General features: G+C 38.3%; 1 protein-coding gene across 1 annotated transcript in view; it reads right to left on the bottom strand.

Moving 5' to 3' along the window:
* Phkb (phosphorylase kinase regulatory subunit beta) overlaps nt 1–23,995 on the bottom strand; it is a 181,744-nt gene that overhangs the window by 105,533 nt on the left and 52,216 nt on the right. The window contains exons 5-6 of the mRNA XM_055620957.1: nt 23,531–23,638; nt 17,946–18,026 (exon numbers count right to left, since the gene is read on the bottom strand). Of these exons, the coding sequence (XP_055476932.1) occupies nt 17,946–18,026; nt 23,531–23,638 (189 nt within the window). The remainder of the gene's footprint in view (nt 1–17,945; nt 18,027–23,530; nt 23,639–23,995) is intronic.

Below are 23,995 nucleotides of genomic sequence, written 5' to 3'. Positions count from 1 at the left end.
AAGAAAAAAAAACATTCTTCACTTGACAAAAAAAAAAGGGGGGGGGGTAACAGACTGAACCAGAGAATTCTCCACAGAGGAATATCAAATGGCAGAGAAACACTTAAAGATATGTTCAACATCCTTAGTCACTTGTGAAATGCAAATCAAAATGACCCTGAGATTCCACCACCCACCCATCAGAATGGCTAAGAGCAAAAACTTAAGAGATGATACATGCTGGAGAAGTTATGGAGAAAGGAGAACCCTGCTTTGTTGCTGGTAGAAATTTAACCTTGTAACCTTATACAACCACTTTAGAAATCAACCTGGTGCTTCCTCAGAAAATTAGGAATACTGATACCTCAAGACGTAGCTATACCACTCCTGGGCATACACCCAAAAGATGCCCCACCATTCTATAAGGACATTCGCTCAACTATGTTCATAGCAGCTTTATTTGAAATAGCCAGAATCTGAAAACAACCTAGATGTCCCTCAACAGAGGAATGGATACAGAAATTGTGGTACATTTACACAGTGGAATACTACTCAGCAATTAAAAACAAGGAAATCATGAAATTTGCAGACAAATGGTAGGAACTAGAAAAGATCATCCTGAGTGAGGTATCCTAGAAGAAAGACACATATGATATATACTCACCTATTAGTGTATATTAGCAATATAATATAGGATAAACATACTAAAATCTATAGCCGTAAAGAAGCTAAACAACAAGGCAGACCCTAGGGAAGAGGCTGAAACCTAATTCAGAAGGGCAAACAGGATAGACATCAGAAGTAGGAGAAGACAAGGAACAGGACAAGAGCCTTCCACAGAGGACCTCTGAAAGACTCTACCCACCAGGGTAGACACTGAGACTCAGCCAAACTTTGAAGAGAGTGCCAGAATTCTTATGGAAGAAGAGGGAGAAAGACCTGGAGGGGACAGGAACTCCACAAGGAGAACAATAGGCCTAAAATACCTAGGCCCAGTTGGTCCTGCAGAGACTGATACTCAAGTTAAGGATCATGCATGGTAAGGACCTGGGCCCCCTGTTCAAAGGAAGCCCATTGGCTGTTCAGTTTCCAAGTGGGTTCCCTAGTAAGCGGTACAAGGGCTGCCTCTGACATGAACTCAATGACCGGCTCTTTGATCACCTCCCATTGTGGGGTGGAGCCTTGCCAGGCTACAGAGGAAGATGATGCAGCCAGCCTTGATGAGACCTGATTAGCTAGGGTCAGATAGAAGGGGAGAAGGACCTCTCTTATCAGAGGACTAGGGAGAGGGCATAGGGGGAGAAGAGGGAGGGTAGGTGGGGTTGGGAGGAGACAAGGAAGGTGGCTGCAGAAGAGATACAAAGTGAAGAAATTATAATAAATAAATTAATTAATTAAATTAAATTACGAGACTACCTCTAACATTTTGATGCATTCTCAGAGTTGGGGCTTCAACATGAAAACCGACGGGGATGAGTACACACACAATTCAGACTATAACATGATTTTATGAGAGAACAACCCACACTGGTGTTTTAAAAATATATTTTATTACAATTTCCTACAGTACTTTTGATATTTAAAAGGTATGTTTATAGTTTTACCCTTTTCATATCTAAGTCATATTAGAGTATTCTTTGTCTGCTTGATAAATTTACCAGGGTTTGTATACTGGTAATCTTTTTGTTTAAATAATAATAAAAAAAAAAAAAAGCTTTGCTTTGGCTCAGAATTGAACTTTCATATTTTGAAACATCCTATTTTTAATCTTCATCACTGTCTTCCTTCTACATCTTTTGTGTTTTCTAAGGTATTCTTTTATTCCACTACTTCCTAGGCCTTTGAGCACGCTATGTGAGTACTCGATTATGGAGTTACACTCCCTTACTATTCTTTTTAGTTCTGATATGGCCTCACTAATTTGTCCAGGTTGGCCTTGAACTCACTTCATAATCCAGGAATGCTCTAAGTTTATAATACCACTGCAACTTCCTGAGTAGCTGGGAATGGTCCTAATAACATATTATCTACTTTCCGTAAGTATTAATGTGTCCTTTTATTGTCATTCCAGAGTACTTTTCAATTTCCAGTTTTTCTTCTTGAAATCATGTCTTAGTGACTGTTCAATTGCTGTGGAAGACTCTATAAACAAGACAGCTTATAAAACTAAGCATGTAATTGGGGTCTTGCTTCAAGTTTCTGAGGGTCAGTCCACGCTTATCATGGTGGAGATGCGTGGCAGGCAGGTAGAGCACTGGAGGAATGGATGAGAGTTCACATCTGATTCACAAATTGTAAGCAGAGACAGGACCAGACTGGGCCTGCATGGACTTTTCAAATCCCACCCCAGTAACACCTCCTCCAACAAGGCCACACATTCACAAGGACGACAGAAGAGAGATGGAGAAAACAGAGTGAAAGCGATTTCAGATTCCATGTATCACATCAGGAACATGTGTACAGTGTAAAGGACAGGTCAGGCAGGTAAGTGACTGTGACTAGTACACACACTCCATGTGCGCTTCTAGCACTTGCGTGTAGCTAGAGTTGTAACTTGGTTTCTCGTACAAAATACAGAACAGATTTTAAAGAGCCTCAGAAGAAGAAATATGAAATGTCTCCTTAATCTTTTAAATGAATTACATACCAAAATATCACAATAGACTCCATACTTATCCATATATTATCAACGTAATTTTATGTGTCCTTTTGATGTTGTTGCCAGTATATTGTCAGTCACCTATGCAGTTCGTGATCTCTTTATACAGAGATGGAGGAGAGACACAGCCTCTCTGTTCACCGAACAGCTGCTTATAACGGTCCTGTGGCAGTGCGTTGGGGACTTTCAATAGTTCTGAGAAAAGAAACATCTGATGGAAAGAAGCTAAAATTCATCTCCTGTCTTTAATTAACTTTTTAGCTAAAATTCATCTCCTGTCTTTAATTAACTTTTTAGCTAAAATTCATCTCCTGTCTTTAATTAACTTTTTAGCTTATCATTTTTTTAAGTGGCTTGGGATAAAAAAACAAACCAAGGTGCCAGCTATCCTCAATAATTTTATTACATGACAAAAGTAAGTACTTGTTTATTTAAGACACTGAAGTTTTATAAAAAAAAAAAAAAAAAATGAGTTAACTTAGTTTTTCATGATTAAGCCTAATTTAAGAACTAGGTTGAAATACAAATTACAAATAGGCTTTTAAAAATATGATAAAACTACCATATATCTAACAAAAATTACAAAAGTAATATTTTAAAGTCTGAAATCAGTTTTTTAAAACAAAAAATTCAAAGATACTGATTTGGATTAATCATAAATTCATTGCCTGATCATGAAATCAGCAAAATCACAGCAATCTCAAGATAAAAGCTTAATTTTAAAACTTTAAGTACCCCTCCAATAATAGAGATAAATATTCATCAGATGATCATTAATAGCAGCATTAATATATATTTGAACCATCACACGAAGCTGGGAAGTTACAGCAAAGGGCTGGCACATACGTAGTCACTGAGTTCTTGAGGATTCCTACACCATAGACATTGGTTTGCAGAGTTCTGACACACGGTTCAGTCTCAGCCAGCTATTAATACAGTTAGTGAAAACTAGCAGTCATGTTCCAACTATGAGAGTTTCCAAGTTATAACTGAAATACACACAGAGGACTTCTGCAAAGGCTAGGAGACAGCTGGATAGGATGGCGGAGAAATTATGGTGACATGAGGAAATAGCCCATCATCAAGCAAGAATTCCAGCACAGTTAGCATTTTGGGGTCCAGCAAGATGGCTCAGCAAATAAAGGTGCTTGCTGCCAAACCTGAAAAGCTGAGTTTTATTCCTGAGCCCCACGTGGTGGAGGAGAGAACCACATATTGTCCTTTGATCAGGTGTGTCACGGTACTCACATGCTGTCCCCATGGACCCGAGTAACTACGCCTTTCTGGTGGAGATATCTTATGTTCAGGTAGCAGTGACAATGACCTAGGCTTAAAGTCTGAAAGTAGAACCTCATTTCTTTTCCCAGACCTTACCTAATAATTCTAACAGATCTGGGAATGTTAAAGACACCCTACCTTCCAGTAGCCCTGTGATACAGACCTTATGAATTTCAGTCCTCTGAGGCACCCCTCAAGAATCACCCAATGATACAAGAGTAACTCCAAACTCCACCAAGATTTCCCATCTGGCTGCTGTAAAAGCACTAATCTACAGTTCTCAGGGAGGAGCCCTCGCCCCTTTTAGGTATGCCTCACTTTCTTTTGGTGTCCGCTTCTCCCTAGTTCTCATGATCATTACAATCTGCAGCTCTGCTTCATAAATTGCCTAGTCCCAAATTTGGCCCAAGACTAACTAAAGCTCTAGGTCTCATCAGGCTGCTAAGGATAGCAGAGGGGAAGTATGCCTGGACCTGCCCCCCAACCCGAATAAAAGGAAAATCATTTAAGCACACAATCAGTCATTAAGTAAGCATTAATTAACAGAGCAAAACCATCAGGGGCTATTTATAACAAACAGAATGTAGGACAAAAAGGAAAGAGCACCACAAAGGCAGACATCAGCACCAGTGCTTGTGTGAAAAGAGGACCTCACACCAGAGGGTGATTGAATACATCAGTTAAACTGCCCGCTTTGTTCTTCTTCACTTAAAATGCAGATCCAGGTCACCCAGAGCTATATAGTGAGACTTTGACTTAATGATACCAAAATATATATTAAAAAATACCCGAAAAGCAAGACCAAGCATAAAAAAATCATAGATGCCACAAATTATTAGGTTCAATAATCAAGAAGGGGAAGCCATTAGAGAAGCTATGACTGTAAAATGAGAAGGAATATTACAGAGAAGTTTATGGTAAATAATTGAGGCTTGAGAGTGAAAGAGAACTTTCCTTGTAAAATATGACCTTCCCCCCCAGAGACAAAAAATACACAAAGGGTCAGCATAGTAAATAGGAATTGAGAGTAGGAAAATAGAACTTTACTTACATTTGGAAGATTGTGTTTTGCATATAACCTATAACTTGTGACTTAATACTTGGTACAAGACAGAAAAAAAAAAGAGTCAATGAACTTATAGACTTTTTTAAAGATTTCCTTTTATTGTATGTGTTTAAGAATTTTGCCTGCATGTATGTCACCATGTGCATGAAGACATACATGCCAGAAGAGGGCACCAGATCCCCTGCAACTGGCCTACAGACCATTGGTGAGCTGTCATGTGGGTGCTAAGAAGAGAACCTGGGTCTTCTGCAAGAGCAATAAGTGCTCCTAGCCATGGAGCCATTTCTCCAGCCACGAACTTACAGTTACTTATTTTCAGATGTACAAAATTAAGCAAGATAATATCTCTGCAATTGAATAAAGCTTTTGACGATCCTAAAATGCCAAGATAACACAAATGTATTAAATTTCTGGAAAAAAAAAATCTCAGGAAAACGACATTGTTTCACAGCAAAATGACATCATTTCTGATTGGATACTGATGAGTAAAGAACACTGGTTTACTCCTAAATTCCTAGAGCTTCTCATACATAAGAAGTTATTATATAATTTTCCCTTTGGGGTTAGAACAGACAAAATGTGATAACACTGACTCTTGTTAGGGACTCTTCTATTTGCTCATTAGCCTATTTCAAAAGCTCAAATAATGATACTAAAATATTTCTTCATCTATGTACATAAGCTATAAAAACCCTGTAATTAAGATGACTAATATATAATATTCTTTCACAAAGAGGATGAAGGTGTAATTAATTAAGCCATAGTTGTGTTTAATGTCCCCAAACTGCTTATGCACACAACATTTTTATAAATAAGTGTTAAGATAAACAACCTACTTCCTTCTGGGACTTTGAAATTAGAACATAACTAAGCAGAGGATAGTGTGTGATCAGCCTCAAATAACAGTTCAGCAGCCGGTCTTTAAGAAGATAACTTTTGTATGACTTTTCAAGGTAGATGCTGGAGGAGGTAAGCATGTCCCTATGGCCACAGACTCCTGCAAGCTTGTATGCCAACTCTGCAGTTCTTGTTCTACACACCCGGACCTCTTCCTGGTCTCCCTTCTGTTCCCTCACTGTAAACCACAGCCATGACAGAATATGTTGGGCCCTCTGAGTCCTCTCAGACAGGCACTTGAAACTAGAGTCTGCTTTGAGACTTCCCACACAGCACCACTCATTTATTTTTAGGACACAGGGAAATAAAATTTCAAATAATGCCTGATGGACATAACTCAAAGAAGACGTAATAGTTCCTTTTAAGTAAATTTCAGAAGAATATAATAAATGAGTGACTCTTCCTAGATAACAAACCATTTATTTGGGATAAATGGTTTGTGTTTCGGTTTGTGGCATAAATTCCAAATTAGTAATTAAAGCCAAATACAAAATCATATATAGTCACATGATGAAAATTATTTATGGAAAACGGTTCTTGGAATTCTTTCTCAAGATAATAATGACAAGACTATATGACTATTTCATCCTTCTACAACCTCCTGTGATTTACAGGGTTTCGTGCCCAACTGACACCCTTGTTTCCTATTTCATGAAGAGAATGAGATCAGACAAGGCTCATTCATTGCATTTACAATGTTAAAGACTGAACTATTAAATTTATAAACTTAAAGTGATCCCTCTATCTATGCACTGTGTCTCACCCTACCCTAGCTACTCAAGAACTTTGCTTATTCAGTTCCAAATAGTTAAATTTTTTCAGTTCCAAATGATCAAATTTTTACATCTGTACTGATTTTTTCACATTCCTTTATCTCCCACTTTAAATAAAGTTTTCCCATCGCTATATTCTCCACTGGCTACTCTCCTGTTTCTTTCACGTGTGTCAGCACGGTGTGTTGAGGCTCAGTCTTGGGGTCTTGAGGAAGCTGGTCAAGCACTATCACTGAGCTGCATCCCAGCCCACTTCTACTGCATTGTTGTGGTCCTTCTCAGAAATGCTGCTGAAGAGCTCTTCATTTCTCTGTTTTGTCTCTCCTCCTTCTTCCTCCCCAAAAGATATTAGTCTCTCTGAAATCCTTCCTACCAATCTCAAGGACAACTTCGGTGATATATAATCATGATTTATGCGAATTGTCTTCAAACAATTGAATAGAGCCCCCCATTGACTTTTAAAAGTATTCTGACATGGAGATGAAGTATCTCATTACTCACAAAGGACAATGGTGCTAAAACAATGGTAAATTTCACTCCACATCTTTGCTTCCTTGATATTACTGCAGAAGTGACTATTCCCTGCTTTTAAATTACTTCCATTTGCTTATAATTTGTTCTCCTTCACTAATTTTAAATATCCTTTGCTAAATACACATGATTTGTCTTACTGATGAGATGAAGATTCAACTCTTTTCCAGTTATACTCATGTTTCAGGTAACGTGTAGTTCCATGACTTAAATATCCGTGTAATTAACACCAGGATTCCCATCACCAGTCAAGCCGTTTCTCCTAAACTTCTGCCGAGGCTAGACAACCACTTAAGAGGCTCCTGTCCTTCAGAGTTGAACAGACATCCTGAATTTAAATTTGCAAAGCCTCCCATCTGCTACATTTAATTCTTTACAGTCTCCACATGTCAGTTAACAACACTGCTCAGTGATGCAGGCTTACAACTGTGGTGCAACTGTTATATCTAGCTCTCATCCACTGCTCATCCATTCATAAATACATCCATACAGTCGCATATGTACTGAAGATCTATTATTATATCTTAAAGTATCTTCTGCTAAAACACAAATCTGAGCTATAGTCCTTCCACTCGATGATTAAAAGAACTGATACCTCTTACTATGAAACCACCCTCTTAAAACTGAGTCTTTACAGAATGATGTGCTCACTTTACGACATGTCCCTATCTCAAACTCCCTTGGCAACTCATCATCCTAGAAATAAAAGTACAGGGCCTTATCATGACCTCTGGCATCTCAGACGTGATCTATTAGCTGACCTAGATTATCATACCTCCCAAAACTGTCCATGGTAAAAACAAACTAAAGCAACTCTTAAGTATAAACCAATACTACAAAGGATACTGGAGACTAAAGAAAACACACACACACACAGGAAGCTACAGGGGAACAATACCATAACAACTAATCAAAAAGTCTAGGAAAACATGATAAAATGAACAAAATAACAAGAAAGAACATATTTTCTAATAACAACCCTGAATATTAACCGTCTTAATTCCGTAATAAAGACACAGAAGAATGGATTAAAAAACAGGATACTATTTTTTTTTTCTGCCTCTCAGAAAACTATTTCACAAACATACGGTAGAAGGGTATAAAAAAGTATTACAAACAAATAAAAATATAAAAGACCTGGGTTAGCTTTTCTTTTATTTAAAAGATGTATTTATTCAGTGTGTGTATGTCCTGGCCACAGTGCATCAATGGAGGATATAACACAACCTGTGGAAGTCAGTTCTCTCTTTTCATGTGGGTCCTGGGTATCAAATACAGATCATCAGGCATTGTAGGTCGTGTTTTAACCCCACTAAACTATCTCACTGACCCTCAAGTAGCTATTCTGATGTCTGACAAAATAGACTTGTAACCATTTTATAACTGAAGCAACAATCCCTCAAGAGCATACTGCAACTCTAAGTATATACTAACCACGTACATGTGAGCTTAATTTTAGAAAGCAAACACAAAGAGACATAAAGCCACAGATAATCTCCAACACAGCTATGTCAGACAACTTCAATACCCCCACACTGACCAAGACAAAGGTCATCCAGACAAAAAAAAATTATATATATATATATATATATATATATATATATATATATATAATACTGGAATTAAATGACACTATAAATCAAACAGACCTAAGAGGCATCTACAGAGAATATTCCCCTCAGTGCTAGGGAATACACACATTTTTAGTCAACAGAACATGAAACTTTCTTGAAAAGAGGTAACATTAACACACAAATCAAGCCTTAACAAATATAAGAGAGCTGAAATTACATCCTGTATTCTATATGAACATAAAGAAATAAAGGAAGGTATCAACAAGAGAAACTTCAGGAAGTATACAAAGTATACACTCTTGGAGATTGAACTACACACTGCTGAATATTACAAATGACTCACTAAGAAAGTCAAGAAGGAAATGGAAAACAGTGCTACAAATGAATAAAAATGAAAACACAACAGGCCAAATCCATAGGACACAATGAAGGCAGTCATAAGAGGAAGTTATATAGCACTAAATGTCACATCAAAAGTCAGAAAGTACTGAATCAAATAATGTACTGATCTACTTTAAGGTTTTGGAAAAAGGGGAAACAAGCTGACCCTAAAAGCAGTTCACAGAAGAAATGGTTAAGATCAGGGTAGAAATTAATAAAACAGAAACAAGTAAACAAAAATACAAACAAACAAACAAAACACTAATTGGGGAGCAGCCTTGACCGGCCACATAGGAGGACAATACAGCTGGTCATGATGAGAACTGATGAGCTAGGATCAGATGGAAGGGGAGGAGGATCTCCCCTATCAGTGGACTTGAAGAAGGGCATGGGAGATGAGGGAGGGTGGTTCTGGGCGAGAATGAGGGAGGGGGCTACAGCTGGGATACAAAGTGAATAAACTATAATTAACCTTCAAAAATAAAAATTTAATAAACAATACAAAAAAATCAATGAAATGAACTGTTGGTTACTTGAAGAGATAAGATTAATAAACTCTTAGTCAAATTAACATAAAATGGAGATATTGGTAGAGATACCATTGAAATTTAGAAAATAACATAGCTTAAGAACATATTTCACAAACTGAAAAACAAAAATAAATGGATGAATGTTTAGATATCTACAACAATCAAAATTAGACAAAGATGAAATGATTTTAAAAATTTATAGCCAACACAAAAGTGAAGTAAATCCAGCACATTTAAGTCCATTATTGTGATGTTACCTACAGGTAGGCATTTACACTAAGATAAGGAAGAATATAAGGAAGAATCTGTTCACTCTCGATTCTACAGAATACAGTGCTTAAAGACTTAGCTTGAGAATAAGACAAAGGGGAAAAAAGCAAAGAAAACAAGAAGTCAGCATTTCCTTATTTGCATAATATGTTCCTATTTAAAAAAACATTAAAGGTGCTACTAAAAAATTCTCAGAGTTGATGATAAGCACTTTTAACAAAGTATTAGGTTATAAAATGAACACTAAAAAATGGGTAGTTTGATCAATAACAAACATAGTGAAAAAGGAATCACAAATAATTCCACTCACAATAGTCTAAATGTAAGTGAACAAACAAACCACCAAGCATGGGGGGGGCAACCAAGGATATAGACAATCTGCAAGGTGAAAACTCTTAAAATAGTGATGAAAGAAATTGAAGATGACACTGGGAAATAGAAAGAACACCTTTCATCATGAATTAGAAGAATTAACATTGTAAAAATTACCATCACACCAAAAGCAACCTGTATATTCAATATAATCCCAATCAAGTCCTATGACTTCGTCAGAGAAATAGGAAAATCATATGGAAATACAAGATTCTAGAGGGCCAAAGAAATCTTGAACAAAAACTTTGTGGGAGTGTGGGGGGGTATGGGGGTCTTACCATACCTGATTTAAGTTATAATCACAGAATCTCAGTAATGAGGACAAAATGGTGCTGTCATAAAACAGACACAGAGATTACTGGAACAGAATAGAGATTTAGATTAAAACTCTACATAATTACAGAGATCTATCTGGGTTTTGTCAAAAATACATACTGTAGAAATGTCAACCTTTTACACAGATGACACTGGGGAAAGCATAAATATACATGTAAAAGAATGAAATTAGATCCTCAACACTCATCCTGCACAAAACTCAATTTCCAATGGATCAAAGATCTCAACATAAGACCTGATTATATGAAACTGCTGGAGGAAAAAGTACAGGAAAACACATCAATTATATGCATGTGGGTAAGGATGTTTTGGATAAGAGTCTAGTACCAATAAGAACAACAATTAATAGATTGGATCTCATGAAACTACAAAGTCTTATAGCAAAGAAAACCATTGACTGAGTAAAAAGGCAGCCTACAAAATGGCAGAAAACAGAGCAGTGGTGGCACACACCTTTAATCCCAACACTCAGGTCTCTCTGAGGTTGAGGACAGCCTGGTCTACAGAGTGAGTTCCAGGACAGCCAAGGCTACACAAAAAATCCTGCCTAGAAAAACCAAAACCCAAACCAAACAAAACAAAACGGAAAAAAAATCTTTGTCCGTTCTACTTCTGACAGAGAATTAGCATTTAGATTATAGATTATAGATTAAAACTGAAATATCAAGAAAATAACCCAATTAAAAAGTAGACTATGGAATTAAACAGAGTTCTTTCTTAAAAGAAAAAAATACAAATAGCTAGAAAACATTTAAAAGCTGTTCATTATGCTTAACCATCAGGGAGATGCAGATTAAAGCTACCATAGCATTCTAGCTCTTCACAGTCTAAATGGGTATCATCAAGAATACAACTGAGAGAAAGCACAGAGAGAAATGAGGGTGGAGATCAGACCTGAAGAGAGTGGGAGCAGGAGGACAGAGGGCCTGCAGAGAAAGGAGAAACAGTGGGTTGAGGTATCCCTATGACAAGACAGGGTAGGCTTCTGAGAGGATATGCGGGTAACGCTAGCTGAGACTCCCAGTAACAGGGGTCATGGAGACTAAAGAGGATGCCCTCTAACTAGCAAGACTCCTAGGGAAGGGAACATCAACCCACCCACATAAACTTGGACCCAAAACTTATCGTGCCTACAAAATATGCAGGGATAAAGACAGAGCAGAGATTAAGGGAATGTACAACCAATGCCTGGCCCAACCTGAGACCCATCCCATGGGAGACAGCCAACCCCTGCCCCTATTAAGGATACTCTGCTATGCTTGCAGACAGCAACCTAGCATAGTGGTCCCCTGAGATGCTCCATCCAGCAGAGAAGCAAAAAGAGAAGTTGAGACTCATAGCCAAACATTGGGCAAAGCGTAGGGAGTCTTGTGGAAAAGTGGGGGAAGGATAAAAATACCTGGAGGTGACAGGAACTCCACAAGAAGACCAACAGAGTCAACTAACCAGAGCCCAAGGGGCCTTGTGGAGAGTGAAGCACCAACCAAGGACTATGCATGGACTAGACGTAGGGCCCCTACACAGATGTAGGTGATGGGCAGCCCTGGCTTCATGTAGGTTCCCTAGTAAGGGGAGTAGGGACATGGACTCTGTTGCCTGTTTTTTAATCACTTAACCCTGGTGGAGCTCCCTTGCCAGGCCACAGGGGAAGAGAACTTGCTCAGTCCTGATGAGACTTGATGAGCTGGAGGGAAAGGGAATTAATAGGGGGTCTCCAATTTTCTGAGGAATAGAGGATGGAGGAGGGGGAAAGAGGAAAGGAGAGTGAGATCAGGAGGATAAGAGGGAAGGGGCTATGATTGGGATGTAAAGTCAATAAATCAATCAATTAATTAAAAAAGAATACAACTGAGAACAAATATTTGTGTCACAATGAGGAAAGAGCCTCTTTTAAACTGTTGTGAGGAAGTAAGCTAGAGCGTCCACTTTGGGAATAATACATAAAATTTCTTAAATTAAAAAAAACAAAAACATATAACACTACTATCTGATCCTGCTATATCATTCCAGGCTACACAGGAAAGCAGATCCATTTTCTACTATGACACTTGCATGTCTACGTTCAGCACTGCCCTATTCATAATAGCTAGGACATGGAATCAGCCTAGATTACAATCATCTGATTAAAGGATAAGAAAAATGGGGTACATATACACAATGAAAGTCTGTATGGCTTTAAAGAAAAATGAAGTTGTGCAATTTCAAAAACAATTTCAAAAAAAAAGGAAGAGAGTTGAAAAAATAAACTGAATGCCAAGGAAGACAAATGCTACTATGCTCTCTCATATGCGAGACTTAGCTTCTTAGTCCTGTGTGAAATGGACTGCCTGTGGAGGGCAGGTAACTGGGAAGAGGTCTGTGAGGTCAGTAGAATATACATAACATGAAAGTAGAGGGGGATACTATTGGGAGTGGAAAGAGTTAAGCAGGGAATGGGATTAGGAGGATAGGGAAAATAAAAATTATGGGAGGAAGACAGTAAACCAAAATAAAAATATGGAAAAAACGTATGGAAACCTACTATTTTCTAAACCAATTTTAAAAATATGAAAATACTTCATAAGGCGATGCATTGCATTACTAGATAACCTGCCCCTAGAAGCAATGAGACACTAAACAAAACCCCCAGAACCGTCTATAGGCACTGCTGGTCAGGGAGGCCCTAGAGGTTCCCAATACAATACAGGCTCTTGCCTTTCTTGGTTGCCCACCAGAACTACATGTTAAGACCCTAATGCTGAAGACACCAAATATCTTAGTTGCAAGATACAGAGAAATCAAGGTGGAAATGAGCCGACAACCTAATCCTGGTGGCTAGCTATTAAAGTATTGGAATATACCATGCAAGCTGCCAGGGTAGAAAAGATATTAAGGGTCTAACCCAGCAGAGAGCTATGCTAAGACCTTTAGCATCAACCTGGTAGACATGATATATCCACATGCAAAATAGTACCATGAATGTTATGGGGGTAACCAATTTTAAAATATTATGTTTCAGACCTGCCCCCATAGAAGAGAAACCATGCCTACTACTGTAAACCTCATCAAAAACCCATTTGTCAGCAGGTCATATGCCCTAGACAAATTTGTAATAATCTTTAGATAAATCAAAATAACATCAAGCCTCTCTTTGCAGTGAATGGTGTAAGAAGTGACAAGTGAGGGCTTATTGATAAACAAGCCATATTCCCATTTAAGGCTCAGGAAAAGCCTCATGGAAGAGGGAATGCAAATAATTTAAGAGCTGAAAAGATAGGGAGCAAGGTAGAGTTAAACTATCCCCTATACACAGCACAGCTAATTTAATAATAAACTACAGCAGCTTCAGTTTCTTGTATTAAACCTGCACAAGACTGGACATCTCAACATTCAGTCATGGTTGGGGACAAACGTTATGGGCCCTTGTCCCTTCCTGTGGAACCACTGGATACTGAAAGATGTGGGAGGAGGAGATCCACTGTCTTCAGTTGTATACCTACTAGGCACCCATGAGTCTCCAACTGATTAATTCCAGCCCTGTGGTCAACAGAGACGGCACTGGTCAAAGCCAAACCACACGAACACAAAGATGAGAGTGTGGGGAAGTGCTGAATAGGGAAGAGCAAGAGGAGGACAAGGAAGGAAACGAGAGGCTGGGCTGAGAGTGCATCTCTAAGTTTGTCAGTGAGTGTGCCTGTGCATTTACTCTCATATTGATCCCTTTCAAAGTAAAGTGCCCCACTTTTTCTTCTAACATGTGTCTGGTTTTATGCTGGTTTTATGTCTTTGATCCACTTAGACTTTACTTTGTGCAGGGTGATAAATATGAGTCAATTTGCATTTTTCTACATATAGACGTCCAGTTATACCAGTACCATTTGTTGAAGATGCTATCTTTTTTTTTCCATTGTATGGTTTAGGCTTCTTTGTCAAAAATAAAGTTTCTGTAGGTATGTGGGTTTATTTTTGGATCTTCTATTTGATTCCATTGATCCACCAGTCTGTTTCTATACCAGTACCATGCAGTTTTTATTACTGATGCTCTATAGTACAGCTTGAGATCAGGGATGGAGGTACTGCCACAAGATCTTTTATTATAGAGGACTGTTTTAGCTATTCCGGGTTTTTTGTTTTTCCATATGAAATTGAGAATTGATCTTTCAAGGTCTGTAAAAAAAAATGTGTTGGTATTTTGATGGGAATTGCATTGAATTTGTAGATTGCTTAGGATAGGGTATCCATTTTCACTATCTTAATCCTACTGATCCATGAAAATGGGAGATCTTTCCATCTTCTGATATCTTCTATTTCTTTCTTCGGAGACTTGAAGTTTTTTTCACTTGCTTGGTTAAAGTCACTCCAAGGTACTTTATGTTATTTGTGGCTATTGTGAAGGATGTTGTTTCCCTAATTTCTTTCTCAGCCCGTCTGTTTTTGGTATACAGGAGGGCTTCAGATTTTTTGAGTTAATTTTGAATCCAGCCACTTTGCTGAAGGTGTTTATAAGCTGAAGAAGTTCTCTAGTAGAATTTTTTACCTCATTGGCACAGGAGACAACTTCCTGACCAGAACAACAATGGCACAGGCTCTAAGGTCAACAATCAATAAATGGGACTTCACAAAACTGAAAAGCTTCTATAAAGCAAAGGACACTGTCATGAGGACAAAATGACTGCCTACAGACTGGGGAAAGATTTCACCAACCCTATATCTGACAGAGAGCTAATATCCAGAATATATAAAGAACCCAAGAAGTTAAACATCAACAAACCAAGTAATCCATTTAAAAAATGGGGTAGAGAGCAAAACAGAATTGTCAACAGAGGAATATTGAATAGAAAAGAAACATTTAAAGCAATGCTCAATGTCCTTAGTCATAAGGAAAACGGAAATAAAAATGACCCTGAGATTCCACCTCATGTCCGTCAGAATGGCTAAGATCAAAAACTCAAGGGATGACAAATACTGAAGAGGTTGTGGAGAAAGGGGAACCCTCCCCCATTGCTGGTGGAAATGTAACCCTGTACAACCACTTTGGAAATCAATCTGGCACTTTCTCAGAAAATTAGGAAGAGTGCTACCTCAAGACCTAGCTATACCACACCTAGGCATATACCCAAAAAATGCCCCAAATGTGCTATAAGGACATTTGTTCAACCATGATCGTAGCAGCTCAATTCGTACTGACCAGAATCTGGAAACAACCTAGAAGTCCCTCAATGGAGGAATGGATACAGAAAGTGTGATACATTTACACAATGGAATACTATTCAGCTATTAAAAACAAGGAAATCATAAAATTTGCAGGCAAATGGTAGGAATTAGAAAAGATCATCCTGAGTGAGGTAACCCAGAAGAAGAAAGACACATATGATATATACTCACTTATAAGTGGATATTAGCAATATACTATAGGATAAACATACTAAAATCTAGAACCCTAAAGAAGCTATACAATAAAGAGGTACCTAGGGAAGACGTGTAATCTTCATTCAAAAGGGCAAACAGTATAGACATCGGAAGTAGAAAAAGACAAGGAACAGGATAGGAGCCTTCCACAAAAGGACCTGAAAGACTCTACCCATCAGGGTATCAAAGGAGATACTGAGCCTCATAGCCAAACTTTGGACAGAGTGCCAGCATTCTTATGGAAGAAGAGGGAGATAGGAAGACCTGGAGGGGACAAGAACTCCACAAGGAGAACAACAAAACCATAAAACCTGGGCCCAGGGGGACCTACAGAGACCATTACTCCAACCACTGTGAAGAAGACCTAGAGCCTTGCTCAGAGGAAGCCCATAGGCTGCTCAGTTTCCAAGTGGGTTCCTTAGTAAGGGGAACAGGGGCTGTCTCTGACAGGAAGGAACTCAGTGGCAGGCTCTTTGATCAGCTTTCCCTGGGGGGTGTATCCTTGCCAGGCCACAGAGGAAGACAAGGCAGCCAGCCCTGATGAGACCTGATAGGCTAGGGTCAGATAAAAGGGGAGGAGGTTCTCCCTATCAGTGCCCAAGGGAAAGGCAAAGGGGGAGAAGATGGAGGGTGGGTGGGACTAGGAGGAAATGAGGGAGGGGGCTACAGCCGGGATACAAAGTGAATAAATTATAATTAATTAATTAACTAATTAGAAAAAAAACAAAGCAAAGGATCACAGCTCTGAAATATAAATCCTTTACACTTTTCCGAATGAGAATAAGAACAGCATTTTTGTTTTGGGGAAAAAAAAAAAAAGGAAGCACTAAGGTCCTACAAATAAAAATAATAAGATGAAAGGTTTACTCATTTGACTTTTAAATGGATGAGTTCTAAAAAGCAATGGTGTGAAAATACTGAGAAATTCTATAAAAGCTATTTTATTTTCATTGTTATTAAACCTTTCTGAAAGTTACATTCTTCTATTCAGATGATCTGAGATAGGCCATCCACTCAAGTTCTGTTACCTGCTTTATATTATGCTTGCTTTTAAACTGCATGTGTCATTTATAGAAAAATGGATGGAACTGGCAATCAGTATATCAAACCAAATGCACCAGAATCAGAAAGTTGAACATCACATGATTTCTTTCATGTTGCCCCGGCTGGTCTTATGTCAGCTTGACAAATAAACTAGAGTTATCTGCAAGGAGGACTCTTAGTTGAGGAAATGCCTTTGTAAGACCTAGTTGCAAGGCTTTTTCTTTATTAGTTATTGATGGAGGAGGGCTCAGCCCATGGTGTATGAAATCAACCATGGGCAGGTGGCTCTGGGTTCTATAAAAAAGCAGGATGAGCAGTCATGGATAGCAAGCCAGTAAGCAGCACCTCTCCATGGCCTAAATGTATCAGCTCAGGCCTCCATGTTCCTGAGCTACTTGAGTTCCTGTCCTGATTTCCTTCAATGACGAACCGTCCAGGGAAGGGAGACTTTCCTTCCCAACTTGCTGTGTGTGTGTGTGTGTGTGTGTGTGTGTGTGTGTGTGTGTGTGTGTACGCATGTGCATGCATAAGTACACATGACACATAAAAGTAACAAATGGACTATGAACAGGGAGTAAGTCTAAAGAAAGAAAGAAAGAAAGAGGAATAAGAGACTAATAGGAAGAAAGAGGGAGGAAGAATAAGAGTTGATACAATATGAGAGAAGTAAAACAGTATTTATCTAAATGTATGAATGTACATACATAATGAAACCCATTATTTCATACATAAAAAATTAACACAAAATTTTAATAAAAAGATAACTTTAGATTTAATCCAAAATCTAATATCTAACTACATGAATTTAAAGCATGCATTTTTAACTCTCCATGTGGTTCAGTAACAGGAAATTTGGGGAAATCATACCTCATCCGTGTTATAGATTATCTGGAGACCTGAAGAAATCATTTCCACCAGGTAAAGGAGAAAGAGTGATACTGCATTTATCTGAAAACAAACAGCAAATAGTAAAGGTTAAGAGAAAGAATGAAAATATTACGCTGTAAAATTAAATATACTGTCATTTTCTCCAATAGTACAAGAAAAAAATAATTTCTCCCCTCACTAAATAAAAAACATGAACCTAAACCAGAACAGGAAAACCAGCATTTTATATGAAGTACTAAAATTCTAAATCCGCTTTGCTGATTCATGCCTCCCTCTGCTGCTTCCCTCCAGGTAGCATGGAGCTGGACTGGAGGGAAGGAAGCCCAGCCAGGTGAGGTTGAGTGCAGCACAGGATCTTGGTCAGTGCTGAGTGCTGAGTGCACAGGCAATGAACACACCTGAGAACAGTTTCAGGGAACTGATTCAGTTTATTGGGGGGAAAGGGAGTACTTATGAACTCAGGGAGGTGGCCAGGGTGTCTGGGGCAAAGTTTGTGTAGCGGTGCACCACTGGCTTTGTCTGCATGTTCAGGGGCTACAGGATTGTTGGGGCGAGGGAGAGGGGAAGATAAAGGGAGTAGGGCTTATAAGATCAAACAAGGAGTGAAGCCTGATAACTCTCAGGGTAATAAATTCTCACTAGGGTTGATAGTAGGAGAGCTGGCTTTATGGCTCCAGGTTGGGAGAGGAAAGGTAGCCAACTCCTATTGTCCCCATGTTTGAGGTATTCTGGGTTGAAGCTCCGTCAACCCAACCTTCCTATGTAAGCCTGGGCAATTAAGATCCCACAGGTTAACACGTGACTGGGTCTGAGAAGGCTATAAAGACAATTCTTAGCATGATTTCTGTAACATTTGTTTCCTTCGACTTTTAAATTAAGAATCTAAAGTACTTCCTTTTGAAATAATTTTGCTCCAGAGGAGCTTATATAATGCCATTCATTTGAAATAGATGTAAAAGAAAAAGCTATTTGAAAAGCAAGACATCACACCTCCACCAACACACTATAAACAATTAGGAGAGCATCTTGAAAACAGTCTCATTCAGACAAAACAGATTTTATGGAAACAAAGGAACATATGACCTATAATCATTGGTTTACCGTATAATTTAAAACTATAAAAAGTGTTAAGAAATTATTAGTCTATTAATATATGCTTTGTATAATCTAAACAAAACACAATGCTTCCTAATATAGCCAATAAAAGATTTGTGGTAGAATATAAATATCTTATATAAAGAAGCAGGAAAGTACAGTCTCCAATATGAACACAACCTCAGTGATGATTACTTTTCACTGTCAACTTCACTAGACACAAGGACACCTGGATAGCTAGTAATACACTGTCCATGGATGTGGAGCAAAGGCAGAGGAAGTGCAAATTCTTGCTTTTCCTGCCACAGCAAGGAGAGTTTTCTTCTGGCTTCAATGTTAAGCTCTAGGTTCTCAAGCTTTAGGGTTCCAGGGCTCACACATCATGCACCCTTTCCCCTCTAACTGAGAACCATACTTTCAGACTTCGCATGAGCTTCAATACTTGAATCCTAGTCATTCCTTGCAGATGGGCTGTTGTGGGACTCAGCATCAGTAATCATGTGAGCTGCCAGGTGTGATGGCATGTGCCTGTAATTGTACCACTTAGAAGGCTAAGTTATTTTAACACAGAGGTGCACCCAGTGTGAGCAACAGTGACACCTTAGCTCTCAAAAAGAAATTAAAAGTTACATAAGCTATTTCCCAAATATTACCTATCAACACACAACTCTGAACAGCCTGGTCTCAAGTATATATGCAAGCATATCCTTTCCCTCCCTCGCTATTGGCTCCTTAACTATGAAACCATTTGGTAATGTAGCTTTGATAATCAAAGAAGTCAGCAACAAAACATCCTATCTTATATGATTGCATTTAAATTTGAAATGTGAAGAAAAGGCATTCTAGAAGCATGAAGTGAAACAGGTTACTTAGGGAACTTCAGGAAAAATGCAGAGCAGCTGATTTTGCTTAGAGTTTGAGGGTGAAGAAATGTTCTAAAATTGAACGTGGTAATTGCTGGGTAGTCTTTCAGAGGCCCTCTGTGGAAAGTTCCTGTCCTCCTGAGACGTATAGCCAAACTTTGGGCAGAGTGCAGGGCATCTTATGGAAGAAGGGAGAGATAGAAAGACCTAAAGGGGACAGGAGCTCCACAAGGACAGCAACAGAGGTAAAAGACCTGGGTCCATGGAGGCCTTCAGGAACTGACAGACCAACCAAGGAGGATGCAGAAAGAGGACCTAGACCCCCTGCTCGGACAGGCAGCTCAGTCTTCATGTGGGTTCCTAGTAAGGAGAACAGGGGCTGTCTCTGACATGGACTCTGTTGCCTGCTCTTTGATCACTTCCTCCTAGTGTGTGTGGGGAGGGGCACAGAGGAAGAAGATTTGGGCTGTCCATATGAGACTTGATAAGCAGATGGCAGGGAAAGAAAATTCTCCCTTTCAGTGGACAGGGGAAGGGGATAAGTGAGAAGACAGAAGGAGGGTAGACTGAGAGGAACTGAGGGAGGGGGGATATATAATGAATAAATATTTAAATGAATATATAATGAATAAATTATTGAAATGATGAATATATGTAATGAATAAATTATTAAAAATAAATAAATAAATAGAAAGTTTTAATTACAAAAAATACTAGGTCCTCTAGTAGCAGAAGTGGAACAGGTGAGAGCAATCTGCAAGGTATACAGGACAGCAGGCCTCCATCTAAACCAGAGTCCCAACTTTCAATTATGATGTGCTGACATCCAAAGTAAAATTTTGTCTGAAATATGTATTTCCAGGATAAAATCAGCAGTCGACTTGATGGATGAAGAACCTGAGTCCTAGAGATAGGAAATGGCTGAGCTTACATCGACCCAGAGACCTTAGAGATGTCATTTTTCTTTCAATGTCAACTTCCTGCCTTAGAAAATGAAAGGCACTAAACAAGGTCTTAATAGTCTATCGTGCGTATAATGTGATGCAGGCAATGAGCCTAAGGATATTGCACATGACTTTGAATTTTCTTAATGAAAGGAGAAAAATAATTCTTCTTCTGTTTCAAAGATGAGTATCGTAAAAACCAAAATAAAGCCACATCTCCAATTCTAGGTCTGAGACAGTACATTCTAGGAAAGTTTCCCAAGAGTGCCTTTCATTTTTATAATTTTTATATAACTAACTACACATTTAAATTGTTTTATAATATCTTGCCTTGTTTTCATTAGCTACACACTATAAAGTATTTTAAGAATAGCAGAGTATTAAATACATAGAAATCTCTATTAAGACTTTGTTTTTTGTTTTTTATTATTTTTTTTCTTTATTAATTGCACTTTATTCACATTGTATCCCCCCCTGTGGTTCTCTCCCTCCTCCCATCCCAACCCTTCCCTTCCTCCACCCTCTGCATGCATGACCCTTCCCAAGTCCACTGATAGGGGAGGACTTCTTTTCCTTCCTTCTGATCCTAGTCAATTAGGTCTCATCAGGAGTGGCTGTGTTGTCTTCTTCTGTGGCCTGGTAATGCTGCTTCCCCCTCAGGGTGAGGTAATTAAAGAGCAGGCCAATCAGTTCATGTCAGAGACAGTCCCTGAGAAGATGGGTGTTTTGTTTTTTGTTTGTTTGTTTGTTTTATGGCTTTTTTCCAGATAAGATTTCACTGAGTTCCAGGACAGCCTGGAATTCACTCTGTAGACTAGGCTGGCCTTGAACTCACAGGAATCCACCTACCTCTGCCTCCTGAGTGCTGCGATTAAAGGTGTGCACCACCTCTGGGCTAGCAAGAAAGACTTTGAAAGTCTGAAACACCAAGAAATTTTCAATGTCTGAGATGATAGACATGCCAATTATCTTGGTCAGATAATTGTCTCTATTATTTAAAATTACATATACCAGGAATATATAGATGACCTATCAATTAAAAATATTTTCCATACACATATTCCATCACAAGAATTAAAATGATAAGTGTGAACACAAGGGAAAAAACTGTAATTCTACTCTTTAGAGAGACTGCTCTCTTTTGATATAATCTTTTTGAGACTTTTAAAGCCTTATAAATTAGTAATCCTAAGGATTTAAACTTTATTACATTTTAGATCTTTGTCCAGTGCATGCACATACACCATGGTGCATGAGTGGAGGTCAGGGGCCAGATTTCTGGAGTTGGTTCTCACCTTCCTAGGTCAACAGGTTGGGTGGTAGGTACCTTTACCACTGTGCTATCTCACTGATCCAAAGTTTATTTGCTTAAAGGAAAATTAATGTTACACACTTTGCATTTTGATTTTAATAATCTATAATAAAGTTTTCAAAAAATACAGTTAACTCCATCATCACTAAAAACAAGCATAACTTTCTCCTACACAGAAACAGGGCAAAGTACTTTCTGTGCTTGGAGAAAATATACTAAAGTTTGAAATTCTTTTGAATTTATAACAAGCTTTCATTTCTTAAGGTAAGTTTCTAAATTCTAAGTAGAAATAATATGATCTATTCAACTGATTGGTTAACGCAGTAACATATTTACAACAGGGTGAAGAACAATAAAGAGGAGAGGCTCCCGATGGAGTGATAGCTCAGCTGTTAACGTGCTTGCCTGCATGAGCATAGGGTGATCTCCAGAACCCAGGCTGGGTTTGGGGGCACCTCTTGTAATCCCTGTGCTGGTAGGCAAAAAAAAAAAAAAGACAGATCCCTAAGCTTCACTGGCTAGCCTAATGAGTGAACCCTAAACCAACGGCAGACTCTATCTCAAAAGAAGCTGGAGAGTGTCAAATAACTGCACTGCAGCTTGTCCTCTGGCCTCTATCTACACTGATGTACACTCTCTCTCTCTCTCTCTCTCTCTCACACACACACACACACACACACACGTGCACCTGCACACATACAGGAAAAACTCTTATTTTTAGTAAGAAATATATGATTAATAGTACTTTATTCTAAAATAGCAGAATATACAGGCAAACAAAAAGAAACTCTGTTAAGAATAAAAAGCATATATAACAATTATATCTTACAAACAAGCCACAGAATATCTAGGATATACACAGATGTAGGGGTGGTAGTGAAAATAAGACAACAAAAAAATTTCTATGGTACGTTCCTAGCATGGGTATAGAATTTAACAAAACACAAAACTGGTACATCTCAAAATATATGTGATATTTTAAAAAATGATTGGTTGACATATTAAAAATGATTTGTAGTCCAACAAAAACTTCTGAGTAACTGTTATACTCCTGTCAACTGTCGTTTATTTGCAAGTGAAGAAATTCTTTAAAATATATAAACAAGTTTTAATTACTGAGGGAAGAGTAGGCATCTATCTTCTAAAGAGAAATACTCCATAAACTCCATGACAGTAATTTCTTGAGCCTTGTGGGTTGCAAGTGAACTTTCTTTTCTATTATAGAGTTCATTTACACTCGTATTTTAAAGTAAATCATGAAATTTACTTTTAAAAAGTGTAAGGAGCCTCAAATATGCCATGCTATGGAATGCAAATAGTGGAGAAATAAATTTTTAATTTTTCTTTTACCTGAAGATGGCCATATTCTTCATAGGTAAGTAGCTCATCCCCTGTGTGCACACTAAAAATAGAGTGAAGACAAGTTGTGGGCCGTGGATCTTGCTTAAACTGCTGGACCTAGAATCAAATATCAAATATGAATTGTGGTTATTCACGTATTCATCTAAATTGAAGACCATCAGTTATTCTCAAGTAATTTTTATCATAAGGAAAGCTAAAACTTACATGCTGAGGAATGGACAAAGTAGAAAGTCTATCACTAAGGAAAAGTGATAGACAAAGCTCATGATGACTCACTTATTAGACTGAACGCAGCTGTCAAATGACAGATCACAGCACTGAATTAAAATGGAATAGGAAGTGTATGAGCATGGCAGCAACAGTTTGTTGCAATATTTCGCACATTATTTGATTGAGGTTTTTAAAAAACATTTCATTTGCCTACACAGTGTGGTGTTTGCATATGTGTGTGTA

This window comes from Psammomys obesus, unplaced genomic scaffold, assembly GCF_907164565.1.
Source record: "Psammomys obesus unplaced genomic scaffold, mPsaObe1.curated_primary_1811, whole genome shotgun sequence".
In the NCBI taxonomy this organism is placed as follows: domain Eukaryota; kingdom Metazoa; phylum Chordata; class Mammalia; order Rodentia; family Muridae; genus Psammomys; species Psammomys obesus.
This window is presented reverse-complemented; position numbering and strand designations above follow the sequence as displayed.